This window comes from Idiotropiscis lumnitzeri, chromosome 14 (assembly GCF_059441095.1).
Source record: "Idiotropiscis lumnitzeri isolate Australia: NSW breed Sydney's pygmy pipehorse chromosome 14, RoL_Ilum_1.0, whole genome shotgun sequence".
Classification (NCBI taxonomy): Eukaryota; Metazoa; Chordata; class Actinopteri; order Syngnathiformes; family Syngnathidae; genus Idiotropiscis; species Idiotropiscis lumnitzeri.
Window position 1 is genome coordinate 5,257,282 of NC_142404.1, and position 20,076 is coordinate 5,277,357.

The following is a 20,076-nucleotide window of genomic DNA, read 5'->3' on the forward strand; positions in this document are numbered from 1 at the left end:
TTTGGGACTTTTCCCAAGGTTTTTCTACAGAAACGGTAAGCATACTCACATCATGTACACATGTAGAACTATATATTTGTTTACAGTAAAAATGCAGGACTGATTCATTCATGGCAGACTCTGACATGGCTCCAATCAGGAACAAGTTAGAAATGCATTTCTCAGTCCAAATGTGAAAAAGAAGTATCATGAAGTAGACGCAGAAAAATTGGCCAGGAATTAAATTATGCTCAAAGAATCCCCCCCCCCCCCACATTATCTTTATGATTTCATGGAAGCCTTTGTGGACGAACTCAACAAACGTATCATTTTGATTTTGCGTATGTATAGAGTTGTTCATGATGTGTTTAAGTGTTCGTGCAAAACCTTTGTCTCTCATTGCAAATGAACGAAGAGACAGGTGTAACAAATTTTCCTAGGGTTAGTTGTAACGTTTATAGAATTATTCAAATGTGCACCTTTTTTTCTTTTGTTTTTGTACATAGAGCATTCTATATCTTTTTTCAATACCATGGCTTTTATTTCCTGTTACATTTCACCCAAATGTATGTTACAACTGACCTGGATCATAGCGTGACATTTCACTCTTTATTTGAGCTTACATCCATTCGGTGTGTTTGCACAGGCATTTTTAATGCCATTTATTAGTAGACACTTGAATCTAGCGGTTTGAACACCCTAGGTTTAAGAGCACAAAGGCGACACAAATGTAAAATATGTAAGTTGTTTCTGAACCTATTTAGTAACAAAAGTACAAAGTAACAACAATGCTTGTTTTAATGACGGCTTTGGTGAAACAAAAGTTTTCCTCTAACAATGGCATGCTATCAAAGGCACGTGTTCCAATTGCTTTGCGAACATTGTGAACCAACAACTGATTGGTTTGAACATGGAGACAAAAGAACACATGGGGTGGAAAAAAGTTGTCTATATATATTATAATTCCCTTTATTAGTCCCACAATGGGGAAATTCGAGATTCGAACCCAGGCCTCCTGGGGAGACTGGGTCCTGAACGCGGCGCCTTAGACCACTCGGCCATGCTGGCAGACAAGTATATAAGTCTATCTTGACAAAATAAGGAGTAGAATGTACAAATAAAGCGGTCCCTTGAGATACGAGTGACCCAACTTCACATGTTTTCCACAGATGATCCATCATTTAGTCATTTAGACTGTTTTTTGCTTTGACTTTGAAGCAAATATTTTAGATACAAGGGCTGTATAGTGGCAATGAACTCATCTCCACAACGTGCAACGGTTGGGCAAAAAATAAATTCTTTAAAAAAAAGATGCTTTTGAAGATGTTCATTGGCATTTTTTTGGACGTTTACTGTAAAACTAAATATAAATGGATGAGAATTACTGTATTTCTATTCATATATGTTTGAAATGTCTTCCCCCCAAGTGGCCAAGGCGTGTGCATCAGATGGAGCAGTACAATGTCCATTAAAGTCAAACTAACACATTTGAATTCTTTACATTATATTGAATTATGTCTTTTATAGAGTGCTGTTTTTTCTCATCCAAAATGCATTGGACAATTTTAATTGTTTTGGGATATTGTGGCAGAAATGGATTGGCATTTGCATTCATTTCAATGGGGAATGATGAGTTGAGGTACAAGTGTTTTGAGTTGCAAGCCTGGTCAATTATACTTATATCTTAAAGCACCACAATCTGTTCTCAACTAAACGGAGTAAAATTAAAGTCATAAATAAATTACTCAAGCACAGATAAGGACGTTAAGATCCCCACGTCGGCTTTATATGGATTCTGTACTGAGGAGAGAAGAAAAGCCCCAATTCTTTTGTATGATGCAGTTCTGGTGTTTCCTTTGTTCAGATGATTTTATAAAATTCAGCATAGATGGGATCGTGAGCTACAATGCAATGGTCATTTTCGAGGATCTGGATGTCCTGATTGTGGGAGTCACAGGGTCCATATACGCTCTGGACCTCAATAACATCTCGATCAAGAAGGATCAAGTGAGTGCATATGAAATGTTTTCTTACAAATAACATGTCGTCATTGTCGTGTGAATAACATGTATGTCCATTTTTGTAATATTTGTTTACATGTCTACATTTCAGACATCTGTAACAAAAAATGTACTCAAGGGTGTCCAAAATGCAGTGGCGGGGCGTGCATTTTACACGTAGGCCTTCAGTGAAGTCCAATTTGTGATCTGATTGGCTATCGCAACTGTCTATTAACTCTGAAAGCCCATAGTCTTTGACAGAACAGACGCCCGCACGATTGTATCTGAAGGCCTGGGAAGAATAGTGCATGCTACTGGGATTGTGAAATCTGCCTGGCAACACGAGCTAGCTGAATTCTGATTGGATAAAAACCCTCACTAAATATACAACACATGGATGTAATATGACATCAATGTGGATAATATGATCACGATCTCTTGATTGTTTTAGGCCAGCAAAGAAGGCCTTAATGGCTCACCACTGCCAAAATGGGGCAATTCTTTGTCATGTTGCTGTTTTTTTTAGAGTTAAAGCAATACACTCTGAACACTTTGACAATGACAACAAATTTTTTGTGTTGATTCAGTTGGTGTGGCATTCAGATGACCAGAACAAGTGCGAAGACAAGGTTTGTGCGTAGTCTTTGGATATGTGTGTGCAGCATAAGAAGTATTTATGCATAATTGTACAGCTACACTTGTCGGAGCCCTGACTCTGCTGTATGCTCTTGTTGCAGCCGGAATGTCGTATTCAGATTTGGACCATCCACAAAGTGTACCACAGCACAATGTATGTGTGTTGGTCAAAGTCTTATCAGCTTGTCTGTGACACTTTGGTGAGTTTAAATATGCATATTTGTCAGAAGACTTGAAACTCAGTAAATACTCAAATCGAGAGTAAGAAAGTATGCAATGTCCTGATATTTAAACATATTTAATTGTTTCAGCAGTGCCACTTTTCTTTTATTGAACAAAAGTAATGGTGTGGTCAAGTCACACAGTAAAGCATGAATGGAATCACGCACCTACAGTACTATTCGAGGAGCAGTACAGGTTTAGTTTTTTTTTTTAGTATCATTAATTCAGCTAGAGCCACTATAGTTATCTTCCTCTAAAATGGAATGCGTAACTCGATAGTGCAATTTCAGTTGAAAGTGTGTGCAAAGGCTGAAGAGCCTCGAGAAATAATTATAATGGAAGAAATGTTAAATTTGAGACGGGGTGCGTGTATGTTGGGGGGTGTGGGGGATGCAACTGAATGATAGATGATGTATCCGTGAAGGAGTACTAGTAATTCTTCACAAATGATACAGAATATATGCCTGTGAGTCTTATCGTATACATTAGCCTGTATTTCCTTAATTGAAACATAAGGTTAAAATTTTGACAAAATTTAGATTTTTCGCGCTTTGGAAGCATTTCATTTTTCTTTATACAACTGCACACTGTATTGTTTTCTTAAAAACATTTGATCTTAGCCTTATATTTGATAGGTTTTTTAAAAAAAAATGGTTTCTAATAACATAATTACATGTCTGATGTTTGCAACCAAGTTTGCATGTTCTCCCTGTGCCTGCGCGGGTTTCCTCCGGTTTCCTCCCACTTTGCAAAAACATGCATGGCTGGTCAATTGAACACTCTAAATGGCCCCTAGGTATGAGTGTGAGCACGGATGGTTGTGCGTCTCTGTGTGCCCTGCAATTGGCTGGCAACCACTTCAGGGTGTACCCGGCCTACTGCCCGAAGATAGCTGGGATAGGCTCCGCGACCCTAGTGAGGAGAACTGGATGGATGGATGCAACCAACCAATCAGGTGTCAAAATCAATAAAACATTAGACCAAATGAGATAAAATTATTGGAGCCAAACACTGTTACCTCAATGCAAGCGAATGGAAGAGCTCGACAGGGAGTTCCACTTAGAGGTGGTGACTGGGTCTGCATGCACTCAAACAGAATAGCTGATTAAATATCTCTTCATCGTCTTGCACAAGTTACATGCCAACAAAATGAACGTAAATGTCGGTTGAGTCTAGTTGGAATTGCAAGAATTGAGTAGAATGCACGAAGAAGTTTTCAAATTGGACGATGGAGAAAATCTGTTTGAGGCGGCATGTCTCAGGGATATTGTGGTCATCTCCCAACTCAGAGGCTGGGGGTTCAATCCCCGGCCTGAGTGACCATGTCGAGTTGGCTTTTAGCATGATACTGAACCCCTAAGTTGACCTGATGCTGTGTCATCAGTAGGTAGATGGAAAAAACAAGTGAAGCGCTTTGAGTACTAAGGTGAAAAAGCGGTGTACAAGTGACAGTCCATTTACCCAGACCACACACATCCCTGGCATTTGGTGTTTCCCATTGTATGGAAAAGGAGCTCGCAGGTCCGGGCCAATTGGCGGTTCATATCTCAAAGAAGAAGTAAGCAGGGCACTCTTAGTTGAGTTTTGAATTGATTGAGGGGAAGGACAAAAATGGGCAGAATGATAAAATGGAGAATAAAATTATGGCAGGTGTTTGGTGGCATAACATAATAATTGGTGGTATTATTATACATGTTTTCTAATATCTGATGCACTTCAGAAATACATGAATGGAAAACTGAGCCTGTCAGGGAAGATCCGCGATGTAAGCCGTTGGGGTCCTTCCTTAATGACTCGTCCATATACTTCTGTCATGAACGGTGAGTAGTTGGGTTTGCCATTGTGGTGGATCAGCGTAAAATATGACTTACATTCAACTATGAACTGGTCAGATTGTGTTCCAAATGTTTCTCACTTCACCAGGAATTGCCTTGACATATGTGTCCCAACAGGAAAGGATCTGTATGCTGCAACTGGGCAATATATAATTTACTTCTCAATAGAGGAACCTTTATATGAAGATCTGCCGGTTGCATACGACATACAAGGTAAGTCCAAAATCCACTCCACATTTGTTTGTTTTTCATTTTTAATTTGAATATGAAATAAAAAACAAAAAAGTGAGATGAAGTGAGACGAATGACAGCTCAATATGCACTGAATATACAAATATACACCTACCACATACACAAGTATTCATATATATATATATATCCATCCATCCATCATCTATACCGCTTCTCCTCACTAGGGTCGCGGGGGGTGCTGGAGCCTATCCCAGCTATCTTCGGGCAGTAGGCGGGGGACACCCTGAACTGGTTGCAGGCCAATTGCAGGGCACACAAAGACGAACAACCATCCGCGCTCACACTCATACCTAGGGGCAATTTAGAGTGTTCAATCAACCGACAATGCATGTTTTTGGAATGTGGGAGGAAACCGGAGTACCCGGAGGAAACCCACGCAAGCACGGGGAGAACATGCAAACTCCACACAGGATGGCCGGAGCCGGGATCGAACCCACGCCCGATGCTGTCTCCCACTGTGAGGCCATCGTGCTAACCAGTCGGCCACCGTGCCGCCCTCTATATATATATATATATATATATATATATATATATATATATATATATATATATATATATATATATATATATATATATATATATATATATATATATATAGTTATATATATATATATATATAGTTATATATATATAGTTATATATATAGTTATATATAGTTATATATATATCAATCAGAATAAAAAACAAGAAAAGAAAGAATAATAAGAAAACTATAAAGAACACAATGATCAACTTTGAACAACTGGAATAAAATCTGCCAGAACTGTGCACGATCATCCCCCTTCAAGGGAAGCTTCATTGACGTTAACGTTAACATTGGCACTTAAATAATAGTTTTGCAGGTAAAAATGACATCAGTAGTACAGTTATGTACTGGTTATATTTCAGTCATTTCGCTACGCTAATCTTTTGGTAAGTGTGAGGAGGCAGCCGGGCGTCGATGGTTACAAAAAGTTCTGGCGAGGAGGCCACCTCCAGAGCCGAGTGTGGCCGCATTGGAATCCTACAAAACAATAGAAGGCTGCAATACAACTTTATTTGGTGCATTTCACAACAACTGGAGCTGTAACAAAGCGCTTTCCATACGGTGTAATATAAATTAGCGGGATATAAGAACACAAATTTAAAGACTTAAATACATATACAATAGATACCATTATGCGTAGCCCTGAGCTGTTACGTTCCAAAGATTAAAACGGTGCGTTGTTGTTACGTCATCTACTATCCAAAAAATTGGAGCCAATCCTCATCCAAATATAAATGTTCGTGTCTATTCATTCCCGCTACAGTCTCTGTAAATACCCCGACTTGTGCTTTTTTGCTCTGCGTCCTCACCATGACCAGCAAAGAAACAGCATAATCTATGTACCTATGCTCACGTCCACGTTTCCTCATTCTCCTGTAAATCAGACACAGATATGTTAATCCTTTTGATATGTTGAAGTGGGGTCACTGATGGTGTAGTGGTACACTCGCCTGAGTTGTGTGCAGGCAGCGTGGGTTCAGTTCCCACTCAGTGACAGTGCCAATGTCTGCCGTGTGACTGGCTGGCGACCAGTTCAGGGTGTAGTGCGCCTTTCGCCCGTAGTCAGCTGGGATAGGCTCCAGCACCCTCCCGCGACCCTGTACAGGATAAGCGGTGTGGATCATGACATGACATGTTGAAGTGGTCATAGCTAGGGATGTCCACATGAAATTTGGGGCCACCCTTTTTGGGAAGCAATGAAAGTACAATAATTTCCAATGGAGAGTTTGTAATCACATGGCGAGAGTGGAGGGGAGCCGTGGTATTATTTCTCATCAAATGTAGCCGTTTTTCCAAGGCCTCACTTATTTCCTAATTACTCCCAAATAAATAGATAAAAGAGAAAATGATGAATAATTTCAGTTTCCTGAACAAAAAAAAACAAATTGAGCTTGGATCTTGTCCTCCTTTAAAGGCTGAGAAGTTCTTGTTTATAACATCAATCACAGGCATGGTGTCACAAGATGAAATGCAAAACATATTAAAAATACAAGCAGCAATAATCCTAAGCAAAAAGCAGCGAATAAATGCACAATCAAAATGCAAATCATCTGCCTCAAAGACAAAGACGTGCATTGGCCGATGATGCCACGCTCCGGCACCTCCAATCGGGAAAAACTACATTCCGCCCCAGTGAAGTCTGTTGCGCTTGATATATTTTTTCCAAATTTGTGTTAATTCACCTGGTGAAACTTTGTCTCCACGAAGTAGAAAGAAGTGCAACTACGTAAGTGAACTGTGAATTATTATCCATTAATTTCATGTATGGTTTACAGTCTGGGATTATTTATTTACTGGACAAAAAATCAGCTCCAATAAATCTTATTGGTACAAATATTGATCAAAGGTCTTTTATTAAAGTTATCTCCCACTATTGCGTCGAGCCATTTAATATCACAGCCAACACTATATGGTTTCATATCTTTATTACGAGTTCATTTTGCCAGCTACAGTATGCTAGAAAATTTTGTATTTTCCTCTCAAATTGTCAAAATCATGAAATAAATCAATCCCATATTTTATAAATAAGACATTTAAAAGTAACTTAAATTTGAGTAACTCATTACTCTACAAAGACAGTAATACAGTGAACCCTCGCTACTTCGCGGTTCACCTTTCACGGGTTCAGTGCTTCGCGGGTCTAAAAAATATTCGGGGGCATTGTAGTTTCGCCGAGTGGCACGAGGGGGCGCTGGAGCGGTTAGACGGCCGGCGTGCGCCGAAGAGGAGAGTGGACGAAGAAGAGAGTGGACGAAGAAGAGCACGTTCCCCCGGGCACGATTTGGGGCGACGTTTCGCGCGGTTCGGACCGTACCAGAGCTCCGGAGGAGTCCGGCGTGCGTGGCAGTTAAGCCGTAGAGGAACAACTTCCGCCCGGGCACTAGCGCGGCGACATTTCGCTTCGCTCGGGACCGTGCGAGAGCTCCGGAGGAGGCCAGCCGGCGTGCGTGGCAGTTAAGCCGTAGAGCAGGGGTCCTCAATCCTGTTCCTCGATGGCCGGTGTCCTGCAGGTTTTCCATCTCTCCCTGCTGCAACACAGCTGATTCAAATGCTCAGATAATCAGCAAGGTCTGCAGAAGCTAGATAACGATCGCTCAGGTGTGTTGCACCAGGGAGAGGTGGAAAACAGGTAGGGCACCGGCCCTCGAGGAACAGGGTTGAAGACCCCTGCCGTAGAGGAACAACTTCCGCCCGGGCATGAGCGGAGCGCGAGGCTGTCAGTTATGAATGAATAAATAAATAAATGAAGAATGCCACCTTTCATTTCACAGGGCACACCGGACGGCGTACCAGCAGGTAAAAGTCGAAGTAATTAAATAAATACAAAAAGAAGTAATTGAATAAATACAAAAATAATGGCTGGGGAATAAAAAAATAAGTTTTAATAATAATTTGTTTTGTTTTTGTGTTATAACATGAATTTCACTCTCTCTCTCTCTCTACCCGTATATATATTTATATATATATATATATATATATATATATATATATATATTATTTTTATTTTTTTTTAAGCATTTTTGAAGGTGCGCCGCTACTTCGCGGATTTTCAGTTTTCGCGGGTGGTCTCGGTCTCCATTAACCGCGATAACCGAGGGTTCACTGTATTGCAAAGTAACTTATTAATTTCACATCCATGTAATATGTAATACGTATTAAATTTTGGAACTAACTTACCCAACACTTTTGTGTGTGTGTGTGTGTGTGTGTGTAGCAGCGTTTGCATCTTTCGTTAAAATGGTGATTGTAGCGGAAGAAAGTGAATACGGACATCTCAACAATATCTACTTATTCTTCACTGAGCTGGACTGCAACGGGAAAGTTGAACTGTCGAAAATGGCCCGTTTCAGGAAGGTAAATGCTTCACCAAAATGATCTCAATACCAAAGGAGGGCACTTCGTCAGCATTGGCAGAAAGTCGGTCAACCCGTCGCTGACGGACGCCCGTTTGGCTGACAAATGACGGGAAATTTAGACACATAAAAACGACAGACTATACGCAGACGGAAAAGGGTCTTCGTCCATCATCGGAATGTCAGGTGACTTACCTGATCAGTCACATTGGTCACGTGGTTGCAAGCTGTATGCAGCCGTCAATATGCGTGCCTCAAACACCAACATTATACCTTTGTCTTTTGTTAGTACCCGAAGTTATTTTGAGACTATTTTGTAAACAATTACTTCCATAATGGGTCACGTATGCCCGATGTATACCTGGAGAGAAAGACGAGGACTTTTATTATCTTTGCTTTATCTACTGGGTTACAAAGCACACAAGGTATTTTATATTTTGATCACAGCAAATATTGATTATAAATACGATGGAATATGTCTTGTAGTTTTCACAGTACGAGGCATGTTTCTTTACTGCAGAAGACACACTACTTGAGCGGTGAATGCTTGGGACATAGTAGGCAGAAGAAGAACTGCTGGTTCTAAAATTGTGGTAACAAACCGGAATTTAGCGATGAGAAAAACGTGGTCAAAGTATTGAAAACGGACTGGTTGACAGTCCTAAAATAGTGGTGATGAACTGTCAAGTAGCAATGGCGGAACCTTAGTTAAAACAGCAATGACGGATGACACGTTTGGTCGGCTTGAAATAATGCAGGACTGGAAATGACAGAAGGGTGGGCTGGCCGTTGGCGAATGACTGAATTGGAAAAAAATACTGACATGTCCACCTCAGCTAAATGATATAATCCGCTGTGATTTTGGTTTCTGGAGACGCACAGCGCAGAGTCAAAAATTCCTCTGTCGACTGTACCAGTGGATTGCTCCCTGCCTGATCAGAGCCTGCCATCTATTATGAAGAGCGTCTTTCTGTTGGAAAATCAAGACTGGAGAGAGAGCCGCTTCTATGCGGTCTTCACGACTGCGATGTAAATAAAAGAAAATCCCGTGACTTACTTGGAGTCAACCAGCTCGTGACGACATGTGAAGAGTTTTCCTTTGGTGTTTCCAGGAATCGAGTATCGACCGTGTGCATGTACAGGATTTCTTCCACCAGCAGGATATTCGACTTAAAAGATCAGGTATTCAGTGGGATTACAAATGTTTTGTAGAGGGCATAACGTTTGGTTTGGAAAAAATGCAAGTCCTTCTCCTTCCTGGGTACAAGATGATGTGATAACGTGTGATTCCACCAAAACAAGCTTGTTGCACAAAGAAGTATTTATAATCCAGATCAGACCGTAAAGTGTAAGGGACATGAAAAAGGTTACCAAAAAGCTTATTTTAAGGAGGAGTAGAGGTACAAATAGTAAGATTACAAACGGCAAACAAAAGGCCTCAAAAAAGATGCCAGAAACTCAATATTTTTGTGAGCCGGGAACGCCTTCATCTTCAAACTCTGTAGATGACGATGACCAGCAGTCAGTAAGTATCGTTCGCTCCGTTAAAGAAGTCTCACAGCACACAAAAGCCAAGACTATAGTCGTGTTTAATGCAAACAACGGAGGCAATTCGTAATTTGATTGATCGTATTCACGATTACAAGCCGATTGTTAAGAGCGGAGTGAGGTTTATCGTCTTCTTAACATATTTTATTGACAGAGTGTCATTGTCTTGATTTGGTGGTATGAATGGTAATTATTTCTGATCATAAAACACTTGTCAAAGCAACTACTTTCAATTTTTCCTTTTGGAACTTCTACATTTTCTAAGCAAATCAGCTCAACTCCAGCAATATCAACAACATATCATACCCCATTTCTATTGAAATTAGTGGAATACGTCTACTGCAAATATAGAGGGAGGATGTTTAACTCATTCACTGCCATTGACGGCTGTTTACGTAAAAAATTCCTTCATTTTACCTATGCTGGCAGTCAATGAGTTTTAATAATAAAATTGAAAAAATACATACATCATGTTACTATTCTCTAACGAGATACTGATTTTATTCATATTCTATGTATTAATGTGTAGCGGTACTGATAATGGATGGAAATATTAATGTGTAGAGTTTTGTTGTATGGTGTCAGAAATAAGGACGACGTTCCACTGACTAGTTAAAAAGACTACATTGAAAACTGATGTAGTTCCCTTTTTTTTTTTTGCCTGTTCAAACCACCCAATGATACAGAATACATGTTATGCCTAGAAATAATAATGATGTGGTATACATCATGATTTTGTCAAGTACTTTCGTCTGTATGTTGTGATTAGAGTTTTATCACTACTCTCTTTCAATGGTGGCATTTCTGTGTCCTCATTCACAAATTCCCCGAAATCGCAGTTGGCTCCACCCGGAAGAGTTTCAAAACGTAACACCACTAAATACTCGGTTAATGTTGATATCAATTAGGGAAAACTGTATTTTATTGTTTAATCCAACATAATAAAATTTGTAAAAATCATGTCCCACACACTTTTAAGTTTGCAATGAAAATAGAATTAGAATTCATACCATATGAAAAAGAAAGATTTAATAATTAGGTTCAGAGTATATATTTTTCATGTAGGGACGTGGTGATTTTGGATTTAAAAATAATAAGTAATGTGATTTACTATTCTGTAGAGTGACGAGAATTCATTCATTAATTTGGAACGTTTTATTGAAATACAGTGCAATTTGAATGTATTTCAAAAAATTTAAATTCAACAACATCCCTAAATTGTGTTCTGGGCTCTCATATTGGCCTGTTTTAGGAATAATTCTTAAAATTCCAAAAGTAAAAATTAATAAATCTAGAGCTTGATGACCCAGCCAGATACCCGCTTATAAAATACTTTGGGACATAGTTTGGCACTCGGCTCTGCGTAAAACGAGTAATTAATTTTCGTTCCATTGCAAGCTTCGTCTAGCATGTTTGTTGCTGTGTTGTGCCCAGCTGGGCGTTTCGAACCACAAAAATGGGTGGGCCTAGTTCAGTGTGTTTGTGAATTTGGTGGATGTGATACGCGTCACTGGCCATTTTTGCAACAACCCTCCCAGTGCATTTGCAAATTTTGTTCCAAAAATATAGAGCAAATTTTAGATGAGCCAAATGGAGGTCAATTTTGCAGCACTGGTAGACAAATTTGGCGCTCGGCAGATGTGCACGGTATTTTATTCATATGTAAAACACGAGCGTGGGACAATCCCTCTGAATTAATATAGAAATAATTGGATTATAATCTTTTTTTTTTTTCAATAGCACCCCGGGCATCCACATGGGATGGGGCATGCAATACACCCGCACTTCACCACCAATACTGCCCCTCCCCTCCCTCGACAACTCACCAGGTCGATGTAAATGTTTTAGGAGCACATTGACCTCCTGATGAATAATAGATGAATGTGAATGTTGAAAGGGCATGCTGTTATGATAAAGGTGGTGTGTTTACTGCATATAATTAAAGAAAGGTCCGTCCACCCTTGTGAAAATATTTAGGATTATGTAGGGTTGATGCCAGCCTGAGTTGAACTTTCAATAAAGTCATTTGGCGAGCTAGCCACAGCGTTTAGAGCGTTGCGCTCTCAAGTTAAGTGATTTTCTGTACCCGCAATGGGGTTGCGCTACAATCTCACTGAATTTGATGCAAAAGAGGGATGCAGCAAGGAGTGACTGAAAAAAATCAGCTTTCATCCCACAACGGCGCACAAAAGGCGTAAATGCCCCATTATGCCTAATTCTAAGAGTTCAAATTCTTGCAAAACAGCAAAAGAAAGAAAAGTGCACCCATGCGCACAGTTACTGTGCTTTGTGCTAGACTTGAGCCTGGCATGTCATTTTTGGGGGGTTAGGATAGGTCTAGCTATACTGTGTAAGGCTTTGAAGTTGGAAGCACAGACAACACAACATTTTTTATTTTTGAAATGGATCCAATTTTATGTCAGAAAAAGTGCATGGGTATTCCATTCCAAAGAAAATGAACTCTTTTTACAGACCTTGAGTGGTGACAAAGCCCGACATGAAGACGTTATGCAGCAAAGTTTACATGAACATGTTAAACCAGAAACGAGTGGGCCTTTGCTGGTCAAGGAGGGAGCCTTGCTGAGCCAGATTGTTGTGGAAAGTGTTGTGGCGCTGGATGGACAGAGCCATGCTGTCATGTTCATTGGCACTGGTAAGTCTTTGCGTAGTCATATATTACTAACAAAGTTAAGTTTGTAATTTTCATTTTCAAATTAAAACTAAAATTGTCATCCACTGGAAAGAATTTCAGTGTTCAAGGGATGCAAGTGTTTTACCGTAACCTACTGTCATTTATGTTGACATTATCGTACTTCATTTTAAATTGCTGTATCAGTGGTGGTTTTACACGGTAGAGGAATAACTAGTATGGTAATTTTCAAAGATGGTCCTCTCTGGGACGGAACGGACAGACGCCTATTTTTGGGACGGAGGACACAGGACAAGAAGTTTCTTTTAAAAGGCCAGATTAAGCAAGGCCGACAATGGGTTTTCTTCCGAACCCTTAAGTACAGCATGCGTAGAATTCAAATATTTGCACTCAGAGCAGAATGAAATCTTGTAATTTTCTCTCTCTCTCTCTCTCTCTCTCTCTCTCTCTCTCTCTCTCTCTCTCGCTCTCTCTCTCTCTCCCTCTCCCCCTCCCGCGTGCTCTCTATCTCTTGCGTGCGCGCGAGATGGTAAGGGGTACGGCCGTGTGAAGAAGCAATTGAGAGCCAAAATACGCATATTAAGTAGCATTTGAGTGAGTGATAGACGCTAACACACCTTACAATGATCGGAAACAACGCCAGATTGCTAGCGTTAGCTAACTGAGTTCAACCTTGCTAAGTTACAGAGCTTGCTTTGCCAATTTTAGCAGTGAAACTGACAATTTATGGCAGTTGGCTGATTTAAGCACGCGGCAGAATATGCCCCAATCTGACCGCTTTCAAAGTGGTTTACGTGCAGCTATATTTTATGACTTGTAATGACTTGACTCAAGTTAATTGGAATTTGGTTGGGGCAGAACTTGAACCGACAGTTTAGACTGGTATGTGACTTAACTTTAACTCTCACCTATCCTTCGAATAAACTCACAAGACTACAGAGGTACATTTGATAAGGCATTTTTTTTCAACGAGCACCTGTGGTCAGTACTTGGTGAACTCAAGTGGCACCATTGTCCCCTACCAGAGAACGGATGTATTCTGAAGGCTGTCAAGTACGAAACCGAGACATTGATCATTGAGGAGATTCAAGTGTACCAAACTCCTCAACGCATCATCACCCTGCGCCTGTTACCCAGCAAGGTTTTTCACATGACAAGTCCCAAATGTTTGCTGAGACATAACCTTTTTGCCTTAACCTGTTTGCTACTGTTCCGTCATTGTCTATCCCCATGTACAAACAGGGAGTGCTGTTTGTGGCATCAGAAAAAGGTGTCGTCCAGATGCCAGTGAGTAATTGCAGTCGCTATGACACATGCATGGACTGCATCCTGGCCAGGGATCCCTACTGTGCCTGGGACTTGAACACAAACCTCTGCTCATCCATCCGTGGCTTGGCCGCTGGGTCTCAGAGAATACAGGGTCTGGACAGATACTTAAAGTGTCCCAAACCTGGTAAGTTGCATGGCTTCATGCATGTGAATGAAGGGAAACAACATGTCAAAGATCCATATCCATACACTGGCTTACTTGTATGCAATTAGTGAGGTCTCTGAAATGAGACCCCAGTGTTTGTCAGGTTTTTCGTCAATTGTTATGTCAGTAAAATGAATCACTGTGACATCGCCAATCCTCGTAGATAATCAGTCCGAGTCTTATATTAGTCGTCCTTTGCAGAGGGAAATGATATACAACTATATGACGTTGTTATACTCTCCAACATTTCTGTACTTCAAATATGTACAATAGTATGAAAGATGTTGCCCTGTGTCTTTAGAGCCTGTAACAGAGGTGAAATACAACATGGTGGTTCCAGGGACGAACATACAGCTGCCATGCCAGGCTACCAACAACCATGCGCATGTGAAGTGGGATTTTAATGATCAAGCACTTTACCACAACTGGTACATCTACAGCCAGGGCCTCACTATCCAGAATAGCTCAGAATTGGATGCCGGTTTGTACACATGTAACTCGGTTGAATTTATCAGAGGCACCACTTACAGCCGGTGTACAGCTGTTTATCGCTTACAGTTTAGTGAGATCTCAAGTTGTTTTTCTGAGATAACTTTTCTGGCGCCAGTGGTCCTGCTGTTTCTGGTTTGCCTCTCCCTGACAGCCTTCATAATCTGGAAATGGAGAAGACAGGCCTATGTGATAAGACATGCCCGCCACAAAGAAACAGAGGAGGCGGGGCATAAAGCTCTCATGATTGCAATGCATTAATGTTTAGCTGTGTAATTGATATCACTTCATTGTCGGATTCACTTAATTATTAAGAACGTCAATGTCATGCATGAAGTCAAAGGAATTGTTGATCCAATAGACACACGCAATGTCTTGAGTTGAATTTGTAGTAAATAAACTGAGTTTGGAATAAGGCACAATTGAGGCTTGTAAATGCTTGTAATAGATTCAATTAAACTGTAATAACACATTTCAACCTAAATTCAATTGCATTGTCTCACAAAGACCAAATTTAAGCTTAATTAAAGGAATAGTTCAGTGAAGAAGGCCCATTTTTCACTCAGATGTATTTTTTGATCAGGAAAACCAAAATTTCTGTGGAAGAAATCAGTAAAAACCTACTAAAAAAATGCCCATTTCTGCTCACCAATATGGTCACGGTATGGCAAGGTTTATTGTCAGGTCATTACTGAAATGGCATATATAACTAAACTATTCAGCTTTTTTTGCTGTTGAATTTTCATTTCCTAATTCCAACAACAAAATTATACCAGCGCTTGCCATCTCATTAAAACCATACAATTTACTGTTGTATATAAAATAATTTTTTTTTAAATTAAAGTTGCATGTTCTGTTGGAAAATTAATAGTCCACCTCTAACTTACACTATGGGACCCTGAGATCAACTAGCTAACTTCTCTAGGGCCGCCATCCAGATGTGCATTCCCATATATATGGTGAATACAGTTCGCGTGTTTGCCTGACCTGATTGTCCTCTTCAGATATGATTTGAATAAATGTGAGCCATTGATCACAGTATGCAAAATGGCGAATCACTCTGATTGGCTGTTGAACTATTGGTGCATGAGTAGAAGTAGACTATGAGATAGAAAAGAATGAGCAACGTTTACAGAGGACATGGCATTAGTACTTTAAGCTTTTTTTTGTGCTTGATTATGAGTGGCGGGCATTATTAAATTATATCTTATAAAACTGGATGGTTTGATAATACTGCATTCATTTATAGTAGCACACTAGTTAAATAAAATAGACACACCACAATAACATTGTATAAACTGTCAAGCGGATTTGAAAATATTAACACATGAAATAAAAATGGACTAGCTACCAAAACAACCTCAGTGAAATGTTGATGGGTTTTGAATATTTGAATTCATTGTAGAGCTCTTATTATTTCCAAGTTGGATCCCATTGATGCAATTGTTTAATTGAATACAGCATTCAATGAGAATGTACAGCAGCTACCGATTATTGCCGATATTGCTTTTCTTTGTTTTCACCAGCTCTAACTCCACAAACAGCACAATGAAACCAACCATTTTGTTCATTTCAAATACAAAAGGCTTTGTGTTACCTGGTCTTCAAGGGCCTAGCCACGAGACCACCACGTTAGACATGTGACACGGGCCCCTGCCACACGCCATAGCATGTTGCTGGCTCAGGGCTTTACACAATAGAGACCCGCTGACGCCGTGGGGCGCACTCAGGTATAAAAGCGAGGGTTAAATGGAATGGGCCAGCAGCAGTTCTGTGCTACAGAAGCAGCACCAGCTCACCTGACAATCATGACCACCACTGACATGAGCATGGGCAAGGTAAGTTTTCGATATTCCCTGTCATACGACTCAACCTTGGTCAGTCAAGGCGGAGCTATAAACTGTTCGACGGAAGCTGTAGAAAAGGTCATTTGATATCCATTTTTGGTCAACAGAGGGTTATAGACTTACAAACGCTTGTAAAGCCGTTCTTTGTCTTGGCCATTGGGTTTGTTGGAATTTGTCACCAAGCAAATGCGAATTACTAGGGAATAAACCCTTAACTAAACTTCATCAACGTGTGTTCGCTTTTACCTTCAAGATGGAAAATGTTCAAAACAACTGATCCAAATTTGTTATGATAGTCTCTTCAAATCTCTGGAGTTCAGGAAATAGTACAAGTCAGACATCTGCGCTACTTCTCTTATCCCCGTGAGGACCTGCACCCAAGATGAATTGCAGTCAAGAAAAGCGCTCCTAAAATTTAGCCCTCACAAGTTATAGAGTCCCTAACACTAGACAGTTCATATGTCACGACGGTTGAAATCGTTAATTGCTTCCTCCGTCTCATGAGTACGCGAGTGGCGAGTGTTTACAATTGAAACGTCTGGTGATGCTAAAGATGAAGAAGCAAAATGGAAAGTGTTCAGGGGCCCAAAACCGAAAAAGAAAGGTAGAGGGAGAAAGATTATGTAGGCATGAAAAGCAACTTTTCTAAGTGGTTAAAAGACAAAAGGTAAGTTGTGATGTGTGAGCGTAAGCGTAGTGAGAGCCACATATGGCTCAATGAAACATAAAATAAAAGTGTGACCTCCCCCCCAAAAATGTATTTATAGGCTACATATAAAAAAATGAAATCTTTATTTTTATATATTTGGCAGGGCTGCCTTTTATGTGTCTGCATAACCCCCCCCAGAAAGTAGGTAGTTGCACCCCTGCTTAGATAAGTAAGACTTCTAAAGAAGAATGCAACTTGTGTTTTTTTTGTTATGTTTTATTTTATTTTCTACCCATAAATTAAGGCTGCACAATGTCAAAAGGCCATCATTGTGATAATGACACATGCGATGCAGAATGCAAAAGACGTGTAATACATGCATATGGAAATGTATGCTTTAATTTAACTTTGACCAATCAGATGCAACCTTAAATGCAAATTGCCATCGAATGGGAGAACAGAATCTGAGGGCATAACACTAAATAATTCTTTTTTGGGAAATCAAAATATGGCCACTCTTAATCCCCACCAACATTTTATTTGCTATTCTAAAATATATCAAATATTTTGTTAGCCCGCCTATATCGGGCATGCCCCCCTTAGCCAAGTCCCAGGGAGAGAAAAAAAAAATCCTGGAAATCCCGTCTCACAGGAAGATCCGAAAAAGGCTTACATTTTATTTTCTTAAAGGAACATTGCATTCAGAGGCCATGGACACAATAAACATTTTCTTCATATTTATAAATACTGTTTTTGGAATGAACGTAAATACACACGATTGCGGTATTTAGTGAGACCTCAACATCACCCTCTCGTAATGATCATATTTAGTGAAGGAAAGGTTTAACATTTGATCACAGTAGCCCTAAATTTTAATACCCTGACTCAAAAGTAATTTCAGTCCATACTAATTCCAGTTCTAATGCATGAAGATCGCGCCATTGGAGGTTTATCTGCCTTTTTTGAAAGCTTTATTGAGGTTTACAAAAAGATGACAAAATTCACAATTCATTTTAGTGCATGCCAATTATATTGCGGATTTTTGCTATTTGCAGGTCGGCATTTATTTTGTCCTTATTTAAAATGTCATTTTTGTCCACAAGCTGTGTCTGAGTAGGAAGTGCGCAGTCGCATGCACCCTCCCAAACCCCCGTCCTCGTAATGCGGATGAAAATGTAAGAAGTTGACCATCCCTGGTTAGGATGTTAAAAAAGGGATGCAGCTAAAAAAAATCAAATAAATAATCAACAGCTGTCTTACAAGTAATTTTTCAAGGGATGCAAGGATTTACAAGTCAATGGAATGTATTGAATCCCACTTTGCTTTCCCAGATTATTTTCTACGAGGAGAAGAATTTGCAGGGTCGCTCCTACGAGTGCATGAGCGACTGCTCCGATGTGTCCTCCTTCCTGAATAGGTGCCAGTCCTGTCGGGTGGAGAGCGGCTGCTTCATGATCTACGAGCGTCCCAACTTCATGGGCAACCAACACTTCATGAGGCAGGGCGAGCACGCTGACTCCATGAGCGTGATGGGCATGACCAGCGGCATCAAGTCCTGCCGCATCATACCCATGGTGGGTAGAAAGGACCGTAGGTTTCGTCAGGGTGCTTTTGTCCGGAGGTGGCTAAACTATTTTTACATGATCTCGAAAGTTAATACAACAGTCTTTCAATTAAATATACTTCATATTTGGTGATTTTCCATCAATTCCAAGATATTATTCAAGTAAATATCTGTTACAAGCTTCCCAAAAAATAGCAGTTGAAAAACGTGATTTATCTCAATTAATCATGGAAATTGTTTTTGATTAATTAGTTAAAAAATGCAATCACTTTACCGCACAATCAATGTGTGTGTGTGTGCGTGTGTGTGTGTTACTTGGTTTCAAAAAGATTGAGACTCGCAGTTTCCGACATCAATTGATATGGATGACAGAAAGAGAACATCATGAACCTTAAGAAACCTCACTTTTGTTTTTTTAACTCTCCCGAAAACAGCACAGAGGCCAGTTCAGGATTAGGATCTTTGAGCGGGAGAACATGAACGGTCAGTCCCAAGAGCTGCAGGAGGACTGCGACAACATCATGGAGCGCCTCCGCATGAACGACTGCATGTCCTGCCAGGTGATGGAGGGCCACTGGCTGCTGTTCGAGCAGCCCAACTTCCGTGGCAAGATGGTGTACGTGAGGCCCGGCGAGCACCGCAACTTCAGGGAGATGGGCATGAGCAGCAATCGCTTCTTGAGCATGAGGCGTATCATGGACACATGCTAGATGCTCGATTTTTCAAATTAAAGCAACACAAATATATCCAAACAACCTCCTGTGTTCCTTTCTGTCCTTTTCTACAGTTAGTTTTTCTCTGTAACAACGTTAACATTGATGTGCTATTTGTCATAATGACATGAAATCAAGCAAAATGTTCCAAGTACTACAGCTCACAAGCTGAATATTCTAATGAGCTCATTAACTCGTTACCAACTCGCTATCTGAGAAGCTAAATATCGAGCTCATTAGGTAGTACCTAGAGTAATTCAAAACTCTTTTGAACATATGAAATCATTTTTAAAACATGATGATAATGATGAACAAGGAAAATTATTACAGTATTTTTTA

The 20,076-nt window shown here is 40.1% G+C and overlaps 1 protein-coding gene across 1 annotated transcript; it reads left to right on the forward strand.

The window, feature by feature from the left end:
• The first annotated feature begins 16,738 nt into the window (after positions 1–16,738).
• On the forward strand, positions 16,739–19,770 carry LOC148323201 (gamma-crystallin M3-like). Its single transcript, XM_088314651.1, has 3 exons — positions 16,739–16,802; positions 18,792–19,034; positions 19,459–19,770. The coding sequence occupies exons 1-3, from the start codon at positions 16,773–16,775 to the stop codon at positions 19,732–19,734; spliced, it is 549 nt and encodes a 182-aa protein (XP_088170777.1). The 5' UTR covers positions 16,739–16,772; the 3' UTR covers positions 19,735–19,770.
• The last annotated feature ends 306 nt before the right edge of the window (positions 19,771–20,076 follow it).

Bases quoted from the DNA above. Each gene is read 5' to 3' on its own strand.
- LOC148323201 (XM_088314651.1), top strand. From the start codon at position 16,773: ATGACCACCACTGACATGAGCATGGGCAAG. The intron at 16,803-18,791 runs GTAAGTTTTCGA...TTGCTTTCCCAG, and splicing joins CTGACATGAGCATGGGCAAG to ATTATTTTCTACGAGGAGAA. The intron at 19,035-19,458 runs GTGGGTAGAAAG...TCCCGAAAACAG, and splicing joins CCTGCCGCATCATACCCATG to CACAGAGGCCAGTTCAGGAT.